The sequence below is a fragment of the Anarhichas minor genome, unplaced genomic scaffold, assembly GCF_050575085.1.
Source record: "Anarhichas minor isolate MPS153535 unplaced genomic scaffold, ASM5057508v1 ptg000040l, whole genome shotgun sequence".
NCBI classification, from domain to species: Eukaryota; Metazoa; Chordata; class Actinopteri; order Perciformes; family Anarhichadidae; genus Anarhichas; species Anarhichas minor.
The window spans coordinates 13,719,209-13,743,662 of NW_027466486.1; the positions used below are offsets into that span (position 1 = coordinate 13,719,209).

The following is a 24,454-nucleotide window of genomic DNA, read 5'->3' on the forward strand; positions in this document are numbered from 1 at the left end:
AAAGTATTACGCAGTTAACAACTAATAATTGCAAAACCAATGTTTTAATTATATTAACACTCAAATGAATATGAGTCATGAAGTACTTTTCAACGGGCGATTACGTGAAACAGTTCCTGGCAAAAAAAGAAGCAAAAAACAAAAAGGTCTAACTAATCGTATGCAGGCAAATCAAAAAATAAATTAAAAGAGTTTCATGTCATTTAGGGTTACCGCAAACCAACGGCGCTGTAGTAAATGGGAGAGAATATATATTTATATTTATATAATATATATGTAATTCTTTTTTTAAATTTTGTTTTAGTAAAGTAGTAAAGTATGCAGCACACTAAATCACCCATCATTATTTAAACCTCTCATTGTTAGTGTTTTGGAAGATTCCTGTTCATCCGTTTGTCCATGTTAGTTTTTTTTCAAGTGGTTCAAATCCTGGGCAGGTTATGGAAACTTTTGACAGTTGTTTTTGTTCCTCTTCCAGATTGCATTCCGCAGAGTCTTTGCAGCAAAGTAAACATTTGAACCAACAACAAATAAGACAAGGAAATGAAAACAGAAGGCACGTCGGGCATTTCTCAAACCACAAATTTGTTCTTGGTGGTTGAACCGCTTTTGGTAGCCGTGTCTGAGTGAGACTGGTAGCCAATAGTCATCTTCTGTGGAAGCCCCAGGCGCTCCTTGTAAACGCTCCTGTGGACGAGGGAAAGGACACCGTGAGAGGGTTGCAGAGGATCACCTGTGTTTATGAACGTGTAATGCTTTGACACGCCTCACCCTATGTGTGTTATAGCGTCCCGGTTGTCGTAGTCAGATGTCCACACGGCTATTTTATCTCCTTTCGCGCGGATGTTGACCACCGCGCCGCAGACCTGATCGCTGTAGTCGCCGAAGGCCTCTCCGACTAAGCACAGGAGCTGGTGAAGGGACGGAGGGGAAGGAAAAGCTGCCGTCATTACATGGGGATTCTACTAGAACTACAAATCGTCCACAAATATCCAAAAACCTGTCGATGTCAAAGTCCTTTATAATGTTTAAATGGCCAAACTGCCAAAGAATGCTCCTAAAACCGGGAACATTAACCGTATATTCCACATGCCGTAATAGGAAACATAGTGGCATTTTACAGAAACACTGTTTCTAGTAACAAGGAGCACTGATCAATATATTTCAATTTCTGTTCAAAACTGTTCATTTCAAACTGTCCGCAGTCATTAAAACGTTTATGTTTCGAGCTTAACGTACGGCAAAACAATTAGTGAGGAAAAGGAAGTGAGCCCTATGAGCCCAGAAGGACCAGCAGTTGCAGCACTGACAGTGAAGTAAGAGCCGAGTATTGCTCGCTGGACGTCTGTATCACTGTCCGTGACCTTTACAGAGCTCACCACAACACTGTGCGGAGTGCAGACTGAGCAGCAGGCAAGCCACATTTCACTTGCTCTCATTTGACTGTGTGGTGAACCCGTATCATCAGCTCAGCATACAGACAAGGCACCAGTATATTTATATATATAGTTTTTAGATAATCATAGAAGGATGACATTCAAACTATCTCATCTGTGACTCGCTGCGGGTATGAGTAATGACGACACTGGACGGGATACAAAGCCAAACCTACAGTTTCCAGCCAGAAGCGGTCCAGGTCTTGTCTCCTCTGCTGCTTGTTGAGCGTGATCAGCCAGCGTCCGCCGCGCTTGTTCCTCTCGTCCTCCCACATCGGTTCGATGCCATCCTGCAGCGACGGCACAGATTGTCAGTACACGCTCCGAGCCACTGCACCAAAAACTTCCGACACAGAAATCGTGCTAAAGGTTTGCAGCTGGAATGCTAAAAGGGGTTAGCAAGGGTAGAACGTTGCATTGCTGCCCGCCTTCTGAGCGACTTTCTGACTCACGCAGCAAACTGCTTTGAGAAGAAGTAAAAGTTAAATTGTGTTGATGTCGATAAGGTAACGGCTCTGCAGTGGCCTAGAAGTTCACTAGTTATAAAATGCAGTCATACTTGATTATTGCTTTTCCATTTATTGTCATCACTAGGGTTGCTAAATACCGGGATTATTCAAGGTGGAAACTTTCCATGGGAATTCACAGGATTTTCTGGGAATTAATTTGAACATAAGGATTATTTGCACAGGCTGTATTCACCACGGCATATGCAGAAAGACATAATCCATTCATTTGTCAAATATAAACAATGTGAAATGTGCCATTTGAGTGAGTGAGTGAGTGGGGAAAGGTACAATGTGTGCTGTGTGCAAACTTAGGGTTTAAAGTAAACAACTCATTTGAAAAAATAAATGTTTTCCAATAAAGAATAAATGGGAACAGACCCGATTAGCGTGCTCAAACAAGCTACACCTTACATGGTAACAGCTAGCTAGCACAAACTACTGGTGCGTTTCATCAAGTTATAACCGGTGTGCTTTGCTTTAGGCTACGTTTTCACTCCAGTAATGGAAAACAAAAAGATCCAAAATTCCCCAAGCTCAGCTTCCCTTGGAAATGTTCCAACTTGTTGCGACTGTAGTCATCACCCGTATCTCACGCGGTGTCATTAGCGGCTGCTAACCGCCTCCTGAACTTCAGAACTCTCTTCTCATTGTCGATCATCACATCTGGTTAAATGAGCTCACTGTGTCTCCGGTCTACGCTGCAGTAATGATGCTGTTGTGTTGAGCTTTATTTGACTCGGTCGTTACAATCTTGTGTTTTATTTTGATTTGTAATGAATAACCGGCACAAGATGATATTTCCTCCTTGTACTTCAAGTCTGAATGACATCAGCTGCCACATGTGTGGGCCCGGGCCTTTTGCTTAGTTTGCAAAAACATATTGTCTCATGATGTAAACGTGGACTTCCCCTTTGAAAGAAAGTTGTTTTATAGCCTTTAATTAATACGGTTCTTTTAGTTTCATTGAGTCAACATGAGACAGAGAAAACACTGTTGTCCACCAGAGAGGATATTGTTATGCAAACATTATTTTAGAGACTGATATAACCTATACTTTAATCTGTACTTGAACTACTCACCCTGTGCTTTCACTTAAATGGTAAATAAATCAAACGTACCTTGAAAAGGGAGTAATCACAGCCTGACATGAGGTTGCTTGACAATTGGATATGGTTGTAGAGTCTGAAATGCAGAGAGCACGGCATTAACAAAAAAAAAAAACATGCTGCTCGAACAGTATTTCAACAAGACTATCAGGACATTTTACTGCTTCAGACACTGCATAGAGGTACGGGAAAAATAAAAAGACTTGGGAGGGATTTACTGCTCCTTACGCCCAGAAATCTTCCACCGTGTCAAATTTAGAGATGAGTCGCAGGTTGGCCTGCCATGTTTTGCTCTTGTCGTTCTTGAAGAACCACAGGGACCATCTGTTGGGACAAAAACAGAGGAGGAATGTGCATAAATGTAACACGCCCCTAATTAAACACGAGGCGACCGAAAGAAACCGAAAGCCATTGAGCGACGTGAACACAAACCGCTCGGTACGTCATCGCTGTCTTTGGTCCAATTCATTGTGAATGTGGCGTCACACCTGTTTGATGCTGAATCCTCTTACGGCTCAGCAACTGCGGCAATATCGCGGCATCGTGTTGCGGTCAACATTACCATCGACTCTTTAACCTCACGATCCAAATCATATTTGTTATTGTTTGTAATTGTCTGTTCTCAACCCAAAACATTGATATCATCATCTCCATTATTCACAACATGTTTTAATCTGAAGAAAATATTCTGCTTCAATCCAGATATGTTGTTGTTCAGCTTATCCAAGCCCACGTCTGTATTAATGGGGTGGTCAAGCAGCAATCTAACAGCACCATACATTACATTTATACAACCACAATAACACACAATCATATTTTTCCAATTTTTCATGGGTGATGACATCGTAAAATATGACGAAAGACACTGGAAAACGTCATTCAAATACCTCAATCAAAGCTTTGAAAGTAAAACAAAAAGGCATTGGATACAGCCCTGAGCACAACGTTAACTTCTCTTATGTAGAGCAGAGTTCTGTTGAGCCGGCGTATAGAGAAAGGAGACGCAAAGCATCACATCCATGGAAAACACACTGCAAACTGCTTTGTAATTAAAGACTGGTTAACTGGGCTCAGGGGGCGGACATGCCGCTCCACCACAAACAGATTCTAAACTATTTTAATAAATCGAATAAGTCAACGGATACTAATTGAATGCATCGTATATGCATAACAGAAGATCTAATATGACAGTTCACCATCGGCAGGCTTGAGGTTATGGCACATTCGTGGATTCCTTGTCAACCTGTTTGGTGAAATATTGGAATGTTTGATGATAGGCCATAACCTGAGGCATGTAATGAATATACAGGATGTTTATTTTCCCTCTAATGCATGCTGGGATAGCTTCATGAACCTATGACCCTATAAAGAAATCAATACAATTGATGAATGCTAATAGGCTAATGTTCTTTGACGTGCACTAGCAGAACTTATCCAAACTAATGTGTTATTTAAATGGTGTATTTGTGGGAATATTTTGCCATTAGAATGCCACCGATGCATTTCAAGTCTCACAGCTGAGCTGAGAAACACCGGTGAAGTTTTTACGGCCAAACTTTTCCTCCAGCTGACTGGCTTTCTGTCGAGTTTGGTTTTTCTAGTTGACCCTTTTGGACATAAAGATCCCTTTTGGAATTCAAATATGTATAAAATATTCAATTGATGCTCGTTTGTATTCAGCACAGAAGGGAGTTGGAATGTAGGACTGAGAGGAAAAGCACGGAAACAGTCTGGACGGGTCACCGGACCATCACAGACAATAAAAAGCCTCGCGGTGAGGAAATAAAGCCTCCCATCCAGCAGACTGCCTTTGTGTGGAATGTGAGAGAAAACCTATTTTAACACAGAGACAGGACCACAGGCATATAATAATCAACCATCAATCTTATATAACATGTTCTTATATATCATTAAATAACTTGCTAGAACAAGCCCAGAAACTAAGAAATTATCAGAACATGATCAGTCAATTTGAATATGGATTCCTCTTAATCAACTGCTCAATCCATCTGGAAAGTGGCCCGGTTTGGAATTTAAAGAAGAGTGTATTTTTTTGACGGTGCGCTGCGCCGCAGACCATTTTCGTGAATTGCTCGGCTTCCTCCCGGTGAACACAGCGGCCATTGTTTTTTGCCGAGTGTTCAATTCATGTCTCGCTCTCACGTCTGTATGAGCCTCCACAGGAGTTGTGTGGAGGAAGGGTCGCTCCGTACCTGAGCTATGCTCAATTAAAGAATAATTGATTCATTAAATAAATGATTGACAGATTCATTGGTAGTAAAAGTTAATACTTTTAGCTGTAATTATGCTGTAGTGATGGCAGCGGTGTGCCTGTTGAAATGAGAAGGTGTCGATTGACACAAAGTGTGCCAAGATGGAAATAAAATGAACATTTGACATTTGTTTCGACTTCAACTTTTGAGGCAAAATAGAGATGTTGAATATTCAGATACATTAGTACTGATTGTTCTGCGCTGCTCCCAGAGTTTGTGCACTGTTTAAACGTGAAGCTGCCACTTCATTGGAAAGATCAGTGACAGACACGTCACATTATTGTTTGATCCTTAAGGTCCAAAAATAGTTCTGAAAGACCATGGTGATAATCTCACACAAAACGAAAATGTTTTTTTTAAACATTTTCAATTATACAAAGCTGAGAAAAGTATTCAATATTCAGTGTTGATGCCGATTGATTTTTAGTCATTCCTGTCATTGATTAACTGACGAATCGTGGAAGTTCAATAAAGTTGGCATAAAAACATAGACATCCATCAACGGGTATGAAACGGTAAACGGAAATAGAGAAAATGATCAAAAAACTTGCCTACAGACTATTCAGGCACTGAAATGGTTCCTAATATAGCGGGTTTACAAAACGAAAATTCTAAACATTTTGTTTGTTTCTTTCTGCTTGCAATAGAAGTGTACAGTATGGTAAGTTCTGCAGACCTGGAACTTGATTCTTTGCAGTCAGAGTGAATATGTAGTACTGCTTTAGAGAGAAGATCATTAGACGCTATACCCACGACATCATTTTGAAGAATTAAAACACGTGTGTTCTAACACTTCCATTAACTTAACCCTCTCTAATACATCTTAAATTGCGGCCCCTAACCTGTTCTGGAGGGGGTGTTTGATGTAGGACTCTGGGTTCACAATCTCTAGTCCAGTCTCCTCAGCTCCATCTTCATCAGGCAGGGTTGGACTTGAGCTGGTTTCCTAAAAGGCAGTGAGGTATAGGTGAGATACATATAAGGGACGTAGGCAGTGGGTTGCCATCATTGTTATAAATATTATTATTAATAACAATAACTATCATTAATAAACATTATTCTGTAACAGGAGTATGACATCTGATCTCTGATGTAACAACTTTCCAGCTGTTGATTACAAAAGTGAACCCTTGTTTAGCAATGGCAGCTTATGGTGGTACATTTAAATACAAGTCAATATTTAGAAAGAGTCCATCTGACAAAACAATGTTTCTAATCTCAATCGAGATCATCTCCAAAATAAAGTCCAATTATAGTAAAAAAATCCGTGACGTAAGCGTTCACCAGTGAAACCCGATATGAACATCTGGAACACATTCCACCGTGATGTGACGCCACAGTTTGGCTAACTAACTTTAACTCTATTGCCAACTTTTACCCCAGTAACGTTACGGTCACTTCGTGTGTTATGCACCGCTGTATCAACTCCCCAGATGTTTGTTTATGACACGTGAAGAACGCCACGCCATTTCCACTCATATAACCGATCTGCCACTTAAAAAAAAAAAGTAACGCTAAAGTTAACTAGCTAGCTACTAGCTTAGCACAAAGTATCCGCGGTGAAATGACGCCTACCAGCTGGACCCGTTATTGAATTCGGCGTGCATTTCATTAATTACACGGTGTTATTTTGGGGAAAAAATACTTTTGAAACTGCCACTTTAGCTTTCTTACCATCACCTACCGTTGGTTAACTTAACTAACTAGTCAGCAAACATTGCATCGTAGAGGTCAGCAGTGAGCAACGTCAACCAATTTTGACAGCTGAAATTTGTAGCTACAAAAACAACGTGGTGTTTCTATTTGATGGCTTGTATCATAGGACGAATTTACTAGAAGTTCACAATAGTCGTACCTGTCTTGGATAATAATTACTCAGGTGTGTACTATTGCGGTTAACCTAAGTAATAGTTCAGTAACTCGTTTTGCAATGGCTCTCTCGCGCAAAGGTGAACGGCACGTCGGTTAGCTGAAACGTCAGCTTTCAAGTTGGGAGATCTCCACGCGAGCGTTCCTCTTTTACGCTTCGGTCGTGGCACAGAAGATCGACACACTTGAAACTAGTCAAAACAAGCTAATGTGATCGTAACAACTCTCAATTTCATTTTGAAGACACGTGTTTAAAGTTAAACACAAACTTTAAATGTGAACTCGGCCTGTAATTACAGCGAGAAGCCCCCCTAAACGTTTAGATATGTTCAGTAGTAAGAGTACTCACCGGTTCGGCGGTCGCCATCTTAAAAAACCTCTGTTGGAAAAGTTCCTGTTGATTGGGCCGAGCCATGCAACGTGACGGCCCCGCCGCGCACATGCGCAGTGTGCCGTCGCTGGCTGTGGCTGCTTCTACGCGACTCCACCCCTCCGGCAGACGAAGGCATGGCGAGCACCGAGGCTAGAAGGGAGTGTGAGACAGAAGGCTGCAGCAAGGACGCCAAACTCCAGTGTCCCACATGTATCAAGCTCGGTATCCAAGGCTCCTATTTCTGTTCCCAGGTACTGCTGCATTTTCGGCTTGTCCAGCCTGAACGTCCGCTGTAGCCACACACACCTAGGCCTTCTGTATCACGCGGCTGCTAACTGTCAAGCTAGGTAGACATGTGTAACTGTGAGGTGCTTTGTAAACCGCTAATAACGCATTTTGATAACGTTAACGAATGCTTTTCTGGGTGTGGATTACACACATTGCAGAGGATGAATGATGCATTCAGTCATTGAAACTCATCCTATACCCGCGACTGTAGGCCGAGGGGGGAAACGTTTAAGCTAGCTAACTGATGGCTGATTAGCTAAAGTGAGTCCCGGTATCGCCCCTGCTCCAAATGGAGAAAAAAAAGAGCCTATTGTGTGGAGCTCGTTTGCTGACAGCGTACAACAGTATGACATAATGTATATTTTGTTGGTACAAGGCATTTTAATAACGCCATAGACGGAAATGAATGATGGGGTTGTGGACGTGAAAGTGCCACAGAGGCAACGCTGCGTGACAGAGCATTTGTTGTCACGATGTTTGACCCTCTGTTCTCTCTCCTGCGAGACCAAACCCCACTCAGAAATCTGTCGGTTTAAAGATGGATCTCCAAACTACAATACCTCACACTTGGATTAAGAGAAGTTGCTCTCCACTTCTTTATACAGATGCACAGCTGAGCAGCACCATAGACCCATTGTCACTACAGCTGTCTTTCACTTAAACACTAAGATTGTTATGTGACAGTTGCTGCTTTTGGGGCAATTTTTCTTCTTCTAGCAGACACAGCACTGGAAAAGTGTCTCTGCCAACAAAGCGTTAAACATTAAACCACAGCAACTGCTCTCTCGACACAAGAGGCTCGGCAATGCTCTCTGAGTCAAACGCTTTATAAATAGTTGGGTTGGGTGGCCCTTTAAACGGTCTTGAGGGTGCCATGGTATTTGACCCTTAGACATCTTTGCTGCGGTTGCATTTTTGGCTGCGCAACCTGACCCCTGCTTTATATATTTCCCCGTCTCTCTTTCTCCGCTCTTAACTGTCCGACTACATAAGACCATTGGAAGGAGCAGTACGCGGTGGAGTGATTGGTTCATTTGTGAAAATCTCTACCTTTTTTTTGGGTGCTTTCACAGTGTGCACGGAACAGTTCTTTGTTAGGGTTGAACATTAGTTAATTGAACCATTGAGCTCAATCTGCACCTTGTCATTGCACATCCCCATTGAGGGTTTTTTGTCTGTGTTTTCTTTTCCAGGAATGTTTCAAAGGGAGCTGGGTGTCGCACAAGTTGCTGCACAAAAAAGCAAGTATGTATTACCGGTCATTGTCGGTGGCGGACTCGTTCTCAATATACGAATGAGTTGCATGTTGTTTCGATGCGTGACACCTCTTGACTGTGAACTAACGCGGCGGTGCCAGATGCTTCAGAATGTTCTGTGCTGTGTGTTTTGTCAGAGGAGGACAAGAACCAGAATGAATCCCAGAACTGTGTGGAGAATGACATCAACACGGACCCATGGCCCGGCTACCGCTACACGGGGAAGCTACACCCTCACTACCCACTGGTAGGTTCTCGCTGTTCATTTTATTCAATGAAACTTGGAAAGAAGGCCCGAGTGCAGACATGCATAAGCGATGACGCCCTTTTTGGTTTCCAGTTGGATGCACACAGTGGCGCCAAACAGATTTTATTTTTTTGTCTCAGTTTTCCCGGTCATTAACCGCTACCGGTGGCAACTGGGAAAGAGATCGTGACCTTTATAAAACTGTTTCACCACGATGTTTTAAATGTCACCTATTCCTTTGCGACACAAATGTTAGCTGAAAGGAAATAATGTCCTCAGACAGCTTACATCAACTCCCTTAAGTAGAGCTGATGAACAGTCCCTGCTACACACCACACCGTTAAAACGATGGAAACATCCAAAACGGAGCCATATGCTGATACCGGTCGGTGCTTATTTGTTTTCAATGTGTCGGAAAACAAATTGCAACACCAACTTGCCTCCTATAAAGAATGGAGGACAGACGGAGAGTAACGGGGGATTATAATAACTTGTGGCTTGCATCAATTATTTCCTTATCCATGTGCTGATGTCTGTGGATTACATAACGTTTCTGTCCTCCCCTCGGCTCCGGCTGTAGACTCCCATGAGGCATGTGCCCGGTGACATCCAGAGACCTGACTATGCGGATCACCCCAGAGGTACCTGTGCTTCTTTCTCAAGGAAATGTGTTTTCAGTTGATCACATTGGCTCATCCTCCACTTGGGAAAATGTTGGTATTTTTTACTGCAATTTTAGTTTTTTTGTTTAAATACATAAGCAACACACTGGTATTGGATTGGTACACTGTATCGGCCGATACACAAGTTCCGTTATCGGGAGAAAGAATTGCGGGCACATACTGAGCTGCAAGCTGTCTCAGTTTATTTCGTTAGTAGACAAAGCGTTCATCCATCCATGCGTGCGTCTTCTATCTTTTTTTTTTTTTTTTCTTTTTTTTTTTCATGAATACACAGATAAGCTGATACGTGTTGCTTTGTGCTAACAGGACGGTCACACATTTGCACCCTTATTGTGTGGTTTGACAGCTTAACACAGCGGCAGAGTAAGATGTGTATTTTCGGTAGGATTCGTAGTACTAGTATCATTTCACTGGATTTAGTCGGATTCAGTATTACTATGAAATATGTTGCGTGATGTTTTTACTTTTTATTTTTTTAGAATTGATTTGTGAGGAGTTCTTTGTACGTACATTGTGTTTTCATGCAGTTCCTCTTTTAGTATTTTAGCTGTAGTCGATGTCGCTCTGTTAAACAGCCCAATAACGCCTCGTCCTCACACGCTGAACACCGGCGGGTTGAGAGTTATTTCGGGGAAACCTAAACCGCTCTGCCGTCACACCCTTTTTGACGAGCAGCTGTTAATTATCAGACTATAATTGTAACCTGGCTTATTTACCGGGTCTGTTTATCTGGGAAAGACGTTCAGTGTGCAACCATGGCAACCGCTACATCCCTGTCGTCTGACTGCATAGATCGGTGCTCAGGTAGTCATGGTTACTGTCTCCTTTCATCCCTCCCGTGATGCCTTCTTCTCGGGGACCGACGCACAGTCGTTACAGCCTAATGCTTTTCAGAGTGGCGCTGTTACTGAGCTGAACTCAAATCTGGAATTTTTGTGTTTTTTAAATTTAAATAACGCATACAATTTTGGGGTTTTTACCTCAAATGAACCTGTAGGGTTGTGAGGACATGACAATGTGCACACACTGTGATTCTCTCATCCCTTTTCTTCTTTCCTGAGCAGCTGTGTCAAAGCGTAAGTAAGTCTAATTGATTGTTGCGCTCGCACTGTCGGCTCCGCAGGTCAGGAGGAGGGCCGTGTTTCACTCCGACACACACCTGTCGAAAAGTCTGCGTTGCTAGGCAACTGTTCGTGTTCATCCAGCGATCGTCTCGTTGAGTCGATGAATTATAGATCGGCGAATTGTTGATGACTCCAGCGTTTTGAACAATATCTAGTTAAATACATGTCCTCAATGTGCTTTTCCGCCCAAGAATTCTGATCTTGTGTAATCTCTATTAAACAGTTCAACGCGTCGCTAAAATGACTGCACTGACACCAACAGTACCAGTCCTGCTCCGGCCCTTTGAGTCGGCAGTGCGAGTGTCATTATAGCCTCTGCTCAGGTGCTGCTGTAGTATCTGTGTAGGAGCAGCTAGTTAGTTGTCCATAGTACCATAGCAGAGATTTTAATTTTGGTTTAGAAATGTGGGATTGAAGCTGAAAGAATGTCATAACAAAAAGAGCGTTTGATTAGTAAACCATTGGAAAAGAGCTTTGACTTTTGATGAGGGATTTAAAAGAAGGTGTCGACATCGAACGCCTCGAGCAGTCTTGAAGCGACGAGTTCCACAGAAATCAGACAAATAAAAGGCAATCCTTTACTTTTCACTGCCAAGGGACGACGGATGCAAATTAGCTTCAAGCTATAATCTGTTACAGTGCATCAGATGGTGAAAGTTCTGTTTTAAACTGTACGTGGTCCTTTTTTTTTTTAAACAAACTCTGGACTCTGCGACTCTGGATTATTTTCATTATCAATTATTCTGCTTATTTTCTTGATTAATTGACCAATGGTTTTGTCTATAAAATGCTATTTATAATAGCCAATTATCACCTTTATGTTATATATATATATATATATATATATATATATATATATTTTACGACGTTGATAAAACCAAACCCTTAGTAGATCATTTTAACCCCAGTATTTGACTCTAAACATGGCTCATGTTGAGAGTGGAAAGAGCAGGTTTTGACTACAGACGTGTATGTGTGTTTATTTTGAAAGATGCAGTGTAACTGCAAAATGACAGAGGGGTGACGATGCTTATCCCTTCTCACGACCAAATGACTTGTCGTCAACTGTCACTTATGATGTAAAAGCAAAATCAGGAGTTTGTAAATCTGGTCCAAGTCGACGCGGCGGCTAAAAGTTGACGTACTTCCGACAACCGCTTCACAAGGTCCCGGTTGAGTCGGCTAAAAATCGAAGCGTAACTGACGCCGGGTGTCTGTCCCCGTTTCCTTCACACAGGGATCTCCGAGTCCGAGCAGTTTCTGAAGGGGACGTCACAGATCAAGATCCTTTGTCCCGAGGACATCGAAGGCATGCGGGTAGTGTGCAAGGTAATGACGCAGGCTGTCGCTGAATGTCACGATGTCGCCACAGTTTACAATTTTAGTTTTCCACCCATTTAACGTACGTGTGTCATTCGCAGCTGGCACGAGAAGTCCTGGACATCGCAGCCGAGATGGTGAAAGTGGGCGTTACGACGGAAGAAATCGACCACGCTGTACACTTGGTGTGCGCCGCACTCAAACACAATATGATTGTGACTGCGTTAAGCTTTAAGGCACCTACATGACGGGGAAGGCCTCCCTCATCTTCAGTACATTTAATCCTTCCTTTGCTTTGTCTATTCAGGCCTGCACAGCCAGGAAGTGCTACCCTTCCCCTCTCAACTACTACAACTTCCCCAAATCCTGCTGCACGTCTGTCAACGAAGTCATCTGCCACGGCATCCCAGACAGAAGACTATTACAAGAAGGAGATATTCTCAACGGTACGCTCACTGTGCCACACATTACTTGATTTAGGGACCCTAGCTTTATTGTTGCATCTCTTTATTTGTTGGAATTAACCAAATTCTAGACTTTCTTGACTGTTTCATCCCCAACAAATGCACCTAAAATACATTCTTCCTTTTAGTTTTTTAACACCCCAGTTTTCTCTATTACAAAAAAGGCTCTTGAAAGTTGAGCTAAGTTTGGATGCAGAGCAATGTTTTATTTAAGAGAGTGAAGTAGAAAAAAAAGAACCCTCTCCATGACAAATGGTTGTACCAGCCTCCTGAAATGGTGTCAGCGGGAGTTCGGCCAATTTTAGTCTCTTTTATGAATATTTCTGCTAAAGCGATGTCTTCCATCCGCCACTCCCCTCAGAGCGTCTGATGGAGCACTCGCCAACAACTCATCTCTCGCTGCGTGGTCCCGACAAGACAAATTGTTTCATTAACCTTTAGCAGTGGGGATTTGCCTGTCAGAGCTGCTGCTCTCCATATTTCTCCGTCAGTGGGAGAAGTCCCAGTTTGCCCACTAGCAATTCCAATTTAGACACATTTAGTTTGGCCTCGCGAACGGGTTGACGTTTTGCCCAAAACGTTCAGGTTCTTCATAACGGTGCCTTTCTTTAGACACAATAGCATCTAGTGTCATGCAACACAATGGCTCTGACGCATTCACCGTCTCCCTCTTGCACAGTGGACATCACAGTCTACCACAATGGTTTCCATGGGGACCTCAATGAAACCTTCTACATCGGCGAGGTGGATGAAGAGGCAAAGAAGCTGGTTCAGACCACATACGAATGCCTTATGCAGTCCATCGACTCCGGTAGGAATCTAATTTCTTTCATTTTGACCGATGTTCGTCATAACCCCACCTTCACCGCTCTTTGTCTAGAGTTTTGTGCTCGCCTACCTTATTGTATGGATGATCAGCGTCATATACCTTATTGTATGGATGATCAGCATCATCTACCTTATTGTATGGATGATCAGCATCATCTACCTTATTGTATGGATGATCAGCATCATCTACCTTATTGTATGGATGATCAGCATCATCTACCTTATTGTATGGATGATCAGCATCATCTACCTTATTGTATGGATGATCAGCGTCATATACCTTATTGTATGGATGATCAGCATCATCTACCTTATTGTATGGATGATCAGCATCATCTACCTTATTGTATGGATGATCAGCATCATCTACCTTATTGTATGGATGATCAGCATCATCTACCTTATTGTATGGATGATCAGCATCATCTACCTTATTGTATGGATAGGCTAGTTGGGGTATAATCTGTATCAGCATTAAGAGTTACAGTACAGAAATGCTGAAGATTCATTTGAGTTAAGGAACTGTGTCGGCATTACATAGTTTGTCCACCAGAGAGCATTGACGTTTCAGAGCCAGTTGAGATTTCATTTTTATTTTTCTATTTCTGACCTGTATCCAAGGTCAGCAATTAACTTTCTATCTCAACTTTGAAGCTAACGTGGCCGAAGTTGTAGTATTAATTCTGTAATGGGTCCTTTTCTAAAATGTATACATTTTGTATTAGAAATTTCTCCAATAAGTCATGATCAGAATTTTATTTTACTCTAATATCTGCCCCAGAATTCCAGTGTCCATCAGGCTATAAACTACAGTCACTATATCCACTGCATATAACCCTCATGCTTCCTGTTGTTACAGTGAAGCCTGGCATCCGCTACAGAGAATTAGGTAACATCATTCAGAAGCACGCTCAGGCCAATGGCTTCTCCGTGGTGCGGAGCTACTGCGGCCACGGCATCCATAGACTTTTCCACACCGCTCCCAATGTGCCACATTATGCCAGTGAGTAGTCGCATATCTGAAATCTCTTGAAAGTTTCCATCGAATTGCCGACATGCTCTCCTACAACAGCATGATTTCTATGTTCATTCACCAGAAAACAAAGCAGTTGGAGTAATGAAGCCTGGCCACGTGTTCACCATTGAGCCCATGATATGTGAAGGTGAGTGCAACTGCACTTTTGTATGAACAACAATAGTGATAATTAAAGGGACGATAGTAATTTCAATTAATTAAATAAGACATAATTGCCTCAATCAAACAAAAGTTGTAGCAATTATCTAAAACAAATCGAAAGAGAGTAAAGCAAGGCTGGATTGTAAAGTACTGTATCAGTGTAAATAATTGCTGTCTATGAAAACCACATATCTGATAAGCAAGTAAAAATGTTTTCAGCTTCATCCCATTGCATTCACCAGCTAATTTAAATGGTTTATTTGCCTTAAAAGTAGGTTGTGTTCTCAACCTATAAAATATGGTGTGGTTTTGAATAATTGGTCACTGTTGCGCATAAACCTTGATTTGTTGCCTGGCTCACAAGGGGTTAATTGATGTGTAACACAAACAGGTCATTAAAGTCTTAAAAAACACTCTTAATGCGTGTCCAGTGGTGCTCGTCCCTACAGCTCTGTTTAATTGATGCTCTGTAAGCCAAAGCCGTGTGTCTCAATCTCAGGTGGCTGGCAGGACGAGACGTGGCCCGACGGCTGGACGGCGGTGACCAGAGACGGGAAGCGCTCAGCTCAGTTCGAACACACCCTGCTGGTGACGGAGACCGGCTGCGAGATCCTCACCCGCCGCATGGAGGACAACGGTCGCGCTCACTTCCTCAACCAAATGTAGGCCGGACTTGAACGCACCAAGGACTGGACTTTCCAGACACTGACACCCAGCACCTCTGGGCCCCGCACACATGCGCGCACATTCACATATATACACACACACACACACACCTCAAACAAGAGGCACCACCCCTTGAGCTCAGTTTAACTGCGGCTCTCATTGTTCTTTGAATTAAATATCGGTTGCTCAAATTAAATGGAAGTACTTGAATGTGTCTTATATTACACGTGGATCGCTTTATTAGTGAAAACTGTATCCTCTGAAGGAAACATGAACGTAATCATGACATTTGGTTTTGCTTAGTGGTCGGGCTCGACATCAGGCCTGTTTTCGACCTCTGGGTCGCGTCACCCAGAGCTTCTTACTGGCTGGCTTGTTGTTGTCTGTGGTGTGTGTGTGTGTGTGTGGTGCTCAGGGCAAATCCGACTAGTACGCCATGCTTCGCGTCTTTTCTCCCAACCTCTGCTAACTTCATCACAATTCATATGAATTTCCCAGAGACGGATCGAAAAGAATCAGCAATACTAAACACAAGAAGGATGGTTCCTGGAAACTGGTTCAACAAGTCTCACAGCCTCAACAACTAGCAACTCAAAACTTCTTTCAGATCTAGAAAATAATTTGAAAAACGTTAAGTTCAATTTAAATTTCAGTCGACAAAAATCATCCTCTTGCACTTCTTCTGCAACAGAAGCAGAGTTCACCAACAGACATATCTAAAGGACTAGTTTGATATTTTAGGACACACTCGTGATCGCTTTCTTTCCCATAGTTTAATGAGAAGATCTATACCACTCTCGTGATTGTCCCTTCTATATTTAACTGCAACCAGGAGACAGTTAGCTTAGCATAAAGACTGGAATCAGGAGGAAACAGCTAGCCTGGGCCTTGAAAGCACAGCAATTCACACATTATACCTAAATTGTTTATTTCGTACAAAAAAATGTAGTGAAAAACATAACTCCTCTTAAAACCACAATTTGTAAATTTTACTTTACACTTTTCTGGATGGATTAAACAGACGATTTGTTGTAGTAAATGTTATTAACCTGTTAATTAATGTGCTTTCGGTGTGCAGGTAGGCGGATCTTGTAAGCTTTGGACAGAGCCAGGCTAGCTGCATCCCTGTTTCCAGTCGTCATTCTAAGCTATGCTACGCTAAGCTAAACGCTCCAGGTTGTAACATTCAATGCACAGATATGAGAGTTGTATCACTCTTATCAATTACGTCGTAGAAAGAAAGCAAAATTAACACATTTCCAAGGATGATCTAATGTCTGTACAGGTTGGTAAATAAAATGAATCCATTGATTTGATTGCTTCATGTTAGCCTGTTGGCTAATCACAGCACCAAGGCAACTATCACTGTCCATCTAGCTGGTGACGTGTTCAGTAGTAGCACTCTCAACTCAAGTGTCATATCCTGAATGTGGCTATTATTAGTACACAGTCAAGTTTTCCAGTCGTCAGCCGTTGGTTGCTAGGAGAATTCTGACGCAACCACAGAGCATCTGCAAAGATGTCCTGTGTGAGAGTAACGTCACCGAGAGTGCTGAGCTCGTTGATCCGGCTTCGAGGAAGTCTCCCTTGGCGTCTCGTGTTTTTCCGATAGCCCGGGTGTAGCAAATTGAGCCTTAATGTGTGAATCTAGTTATCAAAACATGCCGGATATCTCAAGGCAGGGTTAACCGATGTTGACCCCCTCATCTCGACGGTCACCATTTACCTTGACGTGGGGGATTTTCCCGGTGCGAGCAGCGTTTTGTTCTTTTTATTTTCAGAGGACTAATGTGATGTGTGGCTTCTCTGCCATCTTTGTATCTCTTCTAATGGAGTAATAAATGACTCTTCTGTAGCTCTGTGTGGGCGAGTTTGTCCTTGGATTCACTGGTGATCCAAATCCCAAAAGTGGTCTAATTCACCAGCCTTTTATTACGAGGAACGACTGTCTGGCTACCTGGGAGCCTTAAAGCCTTTGTAAACTAGGTGGAGTACAATGATGCTCGAAGCTGCATTTGAGGTTAGATTATGACGCTGTTAGTTTACTTCAAGCTACATTGAGTGTGAATGTATCAGTAAACCTTTAGATACAGACATGGCTCTATTATGTGCCCATAGACATGACTTCATAGTATTTAGTCTGTAGTGACTAATAAATGGTAATTCATGCTGTGGACAGGTTGGAAGGAGTTCAGCAGAAATTGAGTACTTAATAAAGTGTCAGTGGACACAGCCCATCAACAAACAATGGTACAAATTTGAGAATGCTTTTTTCTTTTTGATGGCAGCCATTTTGAATTGTCATAACAGAAAAGGTGCGGGTGTCATTACCAGTGTGTAGGGTGAATTCACAAAGAATGGATTGCAGCCGCTGCCCCGTCTCAAAGTGACATTACAGGGAAAACACGCCCATTAAGTTTAACAGAGGGAACAATTCATTTGTTTACATAAACTTAATTTTCATTCTTTTTTTTTTTCTCATGTATTTTCAAAAATGACATGTAGGCGAGTTTTCTATTTTTCATGACAACTGTTGTTACACCCTGTCACTGCATTCCTAAATAAATGATTCACTGTAACTATGTTTGGCTGCTAGCACTGATCTTTGTGAATTGGACTGTTTTTGCAATGGGGCTCATCTGCATAGAACGGGGGCCAATTTTGCACCAGTTGTCTGCACATAACAATTTACATACATGCGAATACCACAAAGAATCACAGTATCTTTGTCCTATTTGTGCAGGTTTAGCATCCGCAAAAGGTGCGCAATCCTTTTGTGAATTTGCTCCTCTGGTGTGCAAAACTGACTTGCTAAATTCTTAATTAACCCCATACTGCTAAAAGGCCCACGGTCCTTTTGAACCATCCATTTCAAGATGCGTCCTCATAAGAATCCTCCACGTTCGCCTCAAAGACAGTAGAAATACTGAGGGGGGAAAAATAACTTAGCTTCTGGGTTCCAGCTGTAGAGCTTGTACTCAGCTGTTGGGGAAAACATGGCCGCTGACATGTTCCGCCTAACTGAGTATGACACAGCAGAGCGCAAGCAAGTTGTCGTAATCCTCTCAAGTCTGCTCCAGTTTGGGTCAACGTTTTTGGGGGGGGGGGAAATGAAGGCACATCACCAGAGCCCGAATACAGACACTTGCGTTGACGGTGAAAACTTAACTTGACAGACCAGCCTTGTTCTCCAATCCTTCAGGGAGAATGATAAAAGGATATTTTGCATGCATTTCCAGCAGACTTGTTTCACTTCGTCTGCTCGGTCTTTCAACACGCTCTCTCCCAACAACTTCACCGGGATGCTCTCGAAAAGAAGCACTCCAAATCCTCATCAATTAACGCCCATCCAGCCATGATGCCATCCGGTTTGTGGTTGTACTACCTCATTATTCATTCAGCATAGATCAAAGAATATTTCACAACAATCTTGTTGTGGTTCCTCTGTTTTCCCCCCCTCACACGGTGTTCTCTCTGCGGTGTACGCACGTTCCTTCAGGGGTGGGAGGGGTGGGGGGTGTCTGGCTGTGTATTGTTCAAATAAAACACTCGAACAGGGAATTGAAAGATTATTTATTGAACTGAGCAGGGTAGATGCAGAGTGAGATTCCTGCGCTCCTTCGCTTCTAGAACTGAAGGACGACACGAATGCTGGAAGATAAAGATCGGATTTAGATTGTTGTATTTTTTTTTACAGACTGAATTAGAGCTCCTATTTGAGGAAAGACGTCATAAGACCTCTGGTGGTGCACACTATTATGAAACCCTGTCAAACTCATCTCAGCTTTGTCCTCAACAGAGGGCAGCAGTGACGCAAAGCGCCTTTAACGGGCCGAACCCAGAGGGACACAGGATCACTGCGCACGTTAACAAAAAACACACTTAAAAAATGTATCTTAAACGGAGGCTTACCATTTCCCAGCATGCATGAGATCAAAACCGTCAGTGATCTTCTCAAAGGGCAGAGTGTGAGTCACAAACTCGTCCACTTTGAGCTTCTTGCTCATGTACTCCTCCACCAGTTTTGGAACGCTGTCGACGCTCTTGTATCCTGGGAAAAGTGTAAATGAGCTCATTAAAGTAGAGGAAAGTAGTGGTTGCACACAATTACATTTTTTGTCTATACTTGCAGGGGCACACGGCAGAATACTGAAGAACAAGCGTTTATAAAGTAGAAGTGTGCATATGTGGGTGTGAGCTGAGCTATTTGTCAGTTCCTTTCATTTTTACAAAAGAGCAGTTATTGTAGAAAACTATTGACTGGTTTGCTCTGTGCGGTTTATGTGCTCATTATGGGCAGTGTATCTATGCTCCACAGCTCAATATCCTAAATATAACTCACATTAAGGAGGCCTTTCATTTTCCTTGCTCACATGTTCAATGTATGTTTGAACTGCAAAGATAACCCATACCAATCACTTACAGTGCAAGTCTGTATCAAGAGACACATGCCCTGGGAACACAGGGACGATTTCATGATGTGCCATCAGTTTGGAACTCGGTTAACAGTTTTATTCATATTAATCAGCGTGACACCCTCCACAAGAAAAGATTCAAGAGTTTACGCTACATTTATGCTAGCAGCCCCGCGAGGCTGTACTTCGGAACAGCTGTGCTTTGACCTAAATGCTAATGCCAGCATGCTAGCCTGGTCACAATGAGCAATGCTAACGTGTTGGTGTTTACCAGGTATAATCTTCCCATGTTCATGGTCTTGGTTTAGCATGTTAGCATGCTAACTGGGGCTAAACAAAAAGGGATCGTTGTAAGTTTAGCTAGCAGGTATTTGATAGCATTGATCAGGTTACATGTTTGACCTGAAGCTGGCGCAAGGTGAAAAGTCCTCAATTCATCTTGACGAGGACGTGCGCATGGCACATGGGAGAATTTGGGCTTCCTTTCTACTAGAAATCTCCTAAGGCTTCGGCAACAAACCTAATGGTTAGGGTTAGGAAAAGATCAAAGAAACCGTTTTTCTGGTAGAAAGACCTGAAGGCAAATTCTCCTGAGGGCACGTGAATGTCTGAACCAAACTGTTTAACATGGTGAATGAGGAACCTCCTCACATTAACGTCCCAAAACAAAGCATTCTCTGAACAACTAGTTCGTTACCTCCAAAGGCAGTGCCTTTCCAGGTGCGTCCGGTCACCAGCTGGAAGGGCCTGGTGGAGATCTCTTGTCCGGCTGCTGCCACTCCGATGATTACGCTGGTGCCCCATCCTTTATGGCAGGCCTCCAGGGCTGCCCTCTGCCACCACGAGACAATATCACATCAACTGGATCTAAACAGCACCTGGACTCTAGCACAACCTCACCCTAATCTATTTGGACTTTGCTCAATTGTGTTTATCTTATATTTATTCTTTCTAAAAGGCGGTTTGAGTAGAGTTGAGGTGGTTTTACCATATTTATTAGGGTCATGGGATTATTCAGCTTGCACAAGTGAATTGTTGAGTAGGGGAGCTGGTCAATAACATGGAATTTTTAATTCCCCACTCACCATGATTGCCACATTGCCCACACATTCAAAGGAGTAGTCCACGCCGCCATCGGTCATCTCTACCAGGACCTCTTGGATTGGCTTGCCGTGGTCCTTTGGGTTCACCACGTCTGTGGCACCGAACTCCCGAGCGGTTTCAAACTTATCAGGGTTGAGGTCGACTCCAATAATCCTGGCTGCTCCGGCTGCTTTACAGCCCATGATTGCTGCGAGGCCCAGCGCCCCCAGGCCAAACACCGCGCAGGTGGAGCCGGCCTCCACCTGCAGGGCGAGCGACAGAAGAGGCAGTTACAGGTCAGCACAGCAGGGAAAATAAGACTGATCTTAATTAGAATACCTCAAGTTAATGCCCCATAATGATTAGAAAAGGAGCCCACGCTTTTTGCATGTGCTTGCTCCTGCATGCTTCAGCTGTGTTTTTCACTGACATCGTAGGTACATGCTGGCTCATATTAAATGCATATTAAAATTGATCTCAGCAGCTCTGTGAGGCTGTACTTATGCACAGGGGTGCTTTGACCTAGTTGGTATCATCAGTATGCTAATAATGTAACATGCTGATGGTGACTAGGTATAATGTTTACCTTGTTCATCATCTTAGTCGGGGGTGTTAGCATGCTAACATTTCTTAATTAGCACTTTACACAAAGTACAGCTGAGGCTGATAGGAATGTTATTAGTTTTGCAGGTAGATGGTCAAATTAAGATTTGGAACTGACTAGATGAAGAGTTAATGAATCACTTATGTTATTACAAACCACATTTCATAGCAATCAATCCAAAATGTTTTCATTACAGAATGGTGACACCAAAGGAAGTGTCATCAGATCACCAAAGTCATTAGAACACGTATTCTGGGGACCATAAATGTCTGTCCACTACGTTGATGCCAATTAATCCAGTAGATGTTCAGACAATTCACTTCGCAAGTTAAAGTTTGACTTGCTGGTGGCACCAGAGGAAAAGTCAAGGGATCACCAAAATCATTTGGCTTCATCCTCTGGGAACCATGAATGTCAATATCAAATTTCTTGGAAATGCATTTAATAATTGTTGAGATATTTTGGTCTTAAACAAACTGCAATTTGGTTATTCTTCAACCAAAATGGTAGCCCACCACAGTACACTACAGCGTACAATTTACAAAGTGCAGACGTTCCTATGTTTGAGTGTTGCGTTGACGGTGATGTTGCTCTGGCGATCGGCTGAGAATCCCGCCTACACTGAGGGGTGACCGATGATCGCAGCACAGTGACATAAGGGGCGCCAGACTCACCTTGGCAGTGTTTAGAGCAGCTCCATAACCCGTGGTGATGCCACAGCCCAGCAGACACACCTTGTCCAGAGGGGCCCTGCGGTCCACTTTAGCCAGGGAGATCTCAGCCACCACAGTGTACTCAGAGAATGTGCTACAGCCCATGAAGTGGAAGAGGCTCTTGCCTTTGCAAGAGAAACGGGTTGTCCCATCTGGCATCAAGCCTTTGCCCTGAGTGAGCCTGGAGAACAAGACACAAGCGCAGATCTGACAGTTGATGAGCTGCACGAGGTAGAGGAGGATCTTCAAATGCTTTAACCCAGGACATTTACCTGATCTTTTGACACAAGTTGGTTTTGGGATTCTTACAGAACTTGCACTCTCCACACTGTGGGATATACAAGGGTATGACTGCGTCCCCTAAAACAAAAAAACACATGTTTCAGTTGAACATTCACATTAGACGCAGCAACCCTTAATGAAGTGAAGAGAAGAGAGGGGGAACCTGTCTGAAACTTGGTGACTCCCTCTCCGACACTCTCCACGATGCCGGCTCCCTCGTGGCCCAGCACCACAGGGAAAACTCCCTCGGGGTCGGACCCACTGAGAGTGTAGGAGTCAGTGTGACAGATCCCTGTGGCCACAATCTGAAATAAAGGGCTGTGATCTGATCTGTGCTCGATCCGTTTATTACATGCTCTTAACCGAAGACAAAGATTTGCTGTAGTGCGGGGAAATCAATCAGTTTCATGAATCAAATGTTATTCGTAATTCATTTATATCCTCTACTTAATTATTCAGTGTCGTTGATTTGTGAGAATCTCTTTAAGTAGAGGTTATACTACTTGTGTAAAGATTGTATTAATATAAAGAGAAGATATTTTTGTTCATGGTAAATTATGAATACAGTAACAATAAAGCAAATTCTTCTCTTTTCCAACATATAACCAGAAATAACTAAAGGTGCAAAGTACACTGTAGTGTTGGACTGCACATACAATACAAGAGGAAAAAGTGACTAAGCTTTCAGGTGGAGCTGGTTATCATATGGGGTAGATTATAAATATTATGCTGTGTACTAAAGGTGTAATGACTCTTTTTCATAGTTGCATCAGTTCCTTTAACCGATTTAAATTATGAAGTAAGAACACATTAACTGAAGAGTTTGCAGCAACATAACGGTCTTAATTCATCTTTATTAAACGAGTGTCCATAGCGAACACGTCAGCCCTGTTTCATTACCTTGAGGCGAACTTCCCCGCCTTTCGGAGGTGCCACCTCCACCTCCTCCATCACCAGAGGTTTCCCAGCCTCCCATGCCACGGCAGCTTTGCACCGGACAACCTACAACACAACGTCCGCCAACTTCAGCTGGCTGATAACAATTCTGTGGACATTTAACCCATTCGGTGCTGTAGTGGAGGCAGCCTTGATTCAAAGGATGGCGGAAAACACCTTGATAATTTATTGTATTGCAGACTATAGAAAACTGGATCAGAGTCCGTTCGCCCTCAGCTCTTCTGTTTCTCAACGGGCTGAGAATAACATACCCAAGGCAAACTTTGACCTTTCTCTCCCCATGTTGCAACAACAGGAAGCCTCAACTAAAGATCAACAAGAGCCCTCCAAGAAAAACACAAAACTCTCCAATGACTTCCCTTTTTGTAGATTGTGCAACAGAGTGCGAGAGGGTTTCTCTTTTACAGTTAAATGAAAACTTATGTTCAAAATAAATAGCAGTTTCAACCGCACCCTCCTCTTGTACTCTTAACATTCCCTCTGTTCCATAAACGCTTGACTGAGCAGAGGAAAAGTCCTAGCAGCGTTTGTGGGACAGCTTTAATCCCTTAAAGCTTTTGCAGAAGTCCATTATTCTGATGTCACGGCGTGTGAGGAGAAGATAGCGTGCTTACCTTCCCTGCAGTTGCCATGCTGTTTCACAAGTGCTCTCGCCCTCACAAGGTTAGGCAAGAGTGCAGGTCTTATCTCAGTCTAGAGACCAATCACCAAGGAGGGTCCTGCATGAGCGAATCAGTGGACGAGAAGAGAAACGGAAGTGAGGAAAGCTTGCCAACGAGTA

At 42.9% G+C, this 24,454-nt stretch overlaps 3 protein-coding genes across 4 annotated transcripts; 1 reads left to right on the plus strand and 2 right to left on the minus strand.

Moving 5' to 3' along the window:
- Positions 1-25: 25 nt before the first annotated feature.
- Positions 26-7,691, minus strand: eif4eb (eukaryotic translation initiation factor 4eb). Of its 2 annotated transcripts, none has more exons than XM_076107795.1 (7): positions 7,543-7,691; positions 6,167-6,270; positions 3,280-3,375; positions 3,064-3,127; positions 1,613-1,726; positions 772-911; positions 26-687 (listed from the first exon to the last, which is right to left on the minus strand). In XM_076107795.1, the coding sequence occupies exons 1-7, from the start codon at positions 7,633-7,635 to the stop codon at positions 573-575; spliced, it is 726 nt and encodes a 241-aa protein (XP_075963910.1). In that variant the 5' UTR covers positions 7,636-7,691; the 3' UTR covers positions 26-572. The 2 variants fall into 2 exon arrangements, with proteins under 2 accessions (XP_075963910.1, XP_075963911.1); XM_076107796.1 differs by lacking the exon at positions 7,543-7,691 and adding an exon at positions 6,999-7,022.
- On the plus strand, positions 7,660-18,203 carry metap1 (methionyl aminopeptidase 1). The gene is made up of 11 exons (XM_076107789.1): positions 7,660-7,817; positions 9,048-9,099; positions 9,248-9,357; positions 9,938-9,998; positions 12,402-12,493; positions 12,586-12,669; positions 12,792-12,930; positions 13,628-13,759; positions 14,636-14,779; positions 14,874-14,939; positions 15,453-18,203. The coding sequence occupies exons 1-11, from the start codon at positions 7,701-7,703 to the stop codon at positions 15,617-15,619; spliced, it is 1,164 nt and encodes a 387-aa protein (XP_075963904.1). The 5' UTR covers positions 7,660-7,700; the 3' UTR covers positions 15,620-18,203.
- Positions 18,204-19,175: 972 nt separating this feature from the next.
- Positions 19,176-24,392, minus strand: LOC142968058 (alcohol dehydrogenase class-3 chain L). Its single transcript, XM_076107791.1, has 9 exons — positions 24,288-24,392; positions 23,617-23,718; positions 22,880-23,021; positions 22,707-22,794; positions 22,396-22,615; positions 21,120-21,380; positions 20,732-20,867; positions 19,532-19,670; positions 19,176-19,270 (listed from the first exon to the last, which is right to left on the minus strand). Exons 1-9 carry the CDS (start codon positions 24,303-24,305, stop codon positions 19,246-19,248), a joined length of 1,131 nt encoding a protein of 376 aa, XP_075963906.1. The 5' UTR covers positions 24,306-24,392; the 3' UTR covers positions 19,176-19,245.
- Between the last annotated feature and the right edge of the window lie 62 nt (positions 24,393-24,454).

Coding starts and splice junctions, on each gene's coding strand:
- eif4eb (XM_076107795.1), bottom strand. CDS start 7,635: ATGTGCGCGGCGGGGCCGTCACGTTGCATGGCTCGGCCCAATCAACAG. Junction 6,271..7,542: donor AGATGGCGACCGCCGAACCG/GTGAGTACTCTT, acceptor ACTGCCTTTTAG/GAAACCAGCTCAAGTCCAAC. Junction 3,376..6,166: donor AAACACCCCCTCCAGAACAG/GTTAGGGGCCGC, acceptor TTGTCCCAACAG/ATGGTCCCTGTGGTTCTTCA.
- metap1 (XM_076107789.1), top strand. CDS start 7,701: ATGGCGAGCACCGAGGCTAGAAGGGAGTGTGAGACAGAAGGCTGCAGC. Junction 7,818..9,047: donor GCTCCTATTTCTGTTCCCAG/GTACTGCTGCAT, acceptor TTTCTTTTCCAG/GAATGTTTCAAAGGGAGCTG. Junction 14,940..15,452: donor TGAGCCCATGATATGTGAAG/GTGAGTGCAACT, acceptor TCTCAATCTCAG/GTGGCTGGCAGGACGAGACG.
- LOC142968058 (XM_076107791.1), bottom strand. Junction 21,381..22,395: donor CTGCTCTAAACACTGCCAAG/GTGAGTCTGGCG, acceptor CTCGCCCTGCAG/GTGGAGGCCGGCTCCACCTG. Junction 19,271..19,531: donor CTCATGCATGCTGGGAAATG/GTAAGCCTCCGT, acceptor TTTATCTTCCAG/CATTCGTGTCGTCCTTCAGT.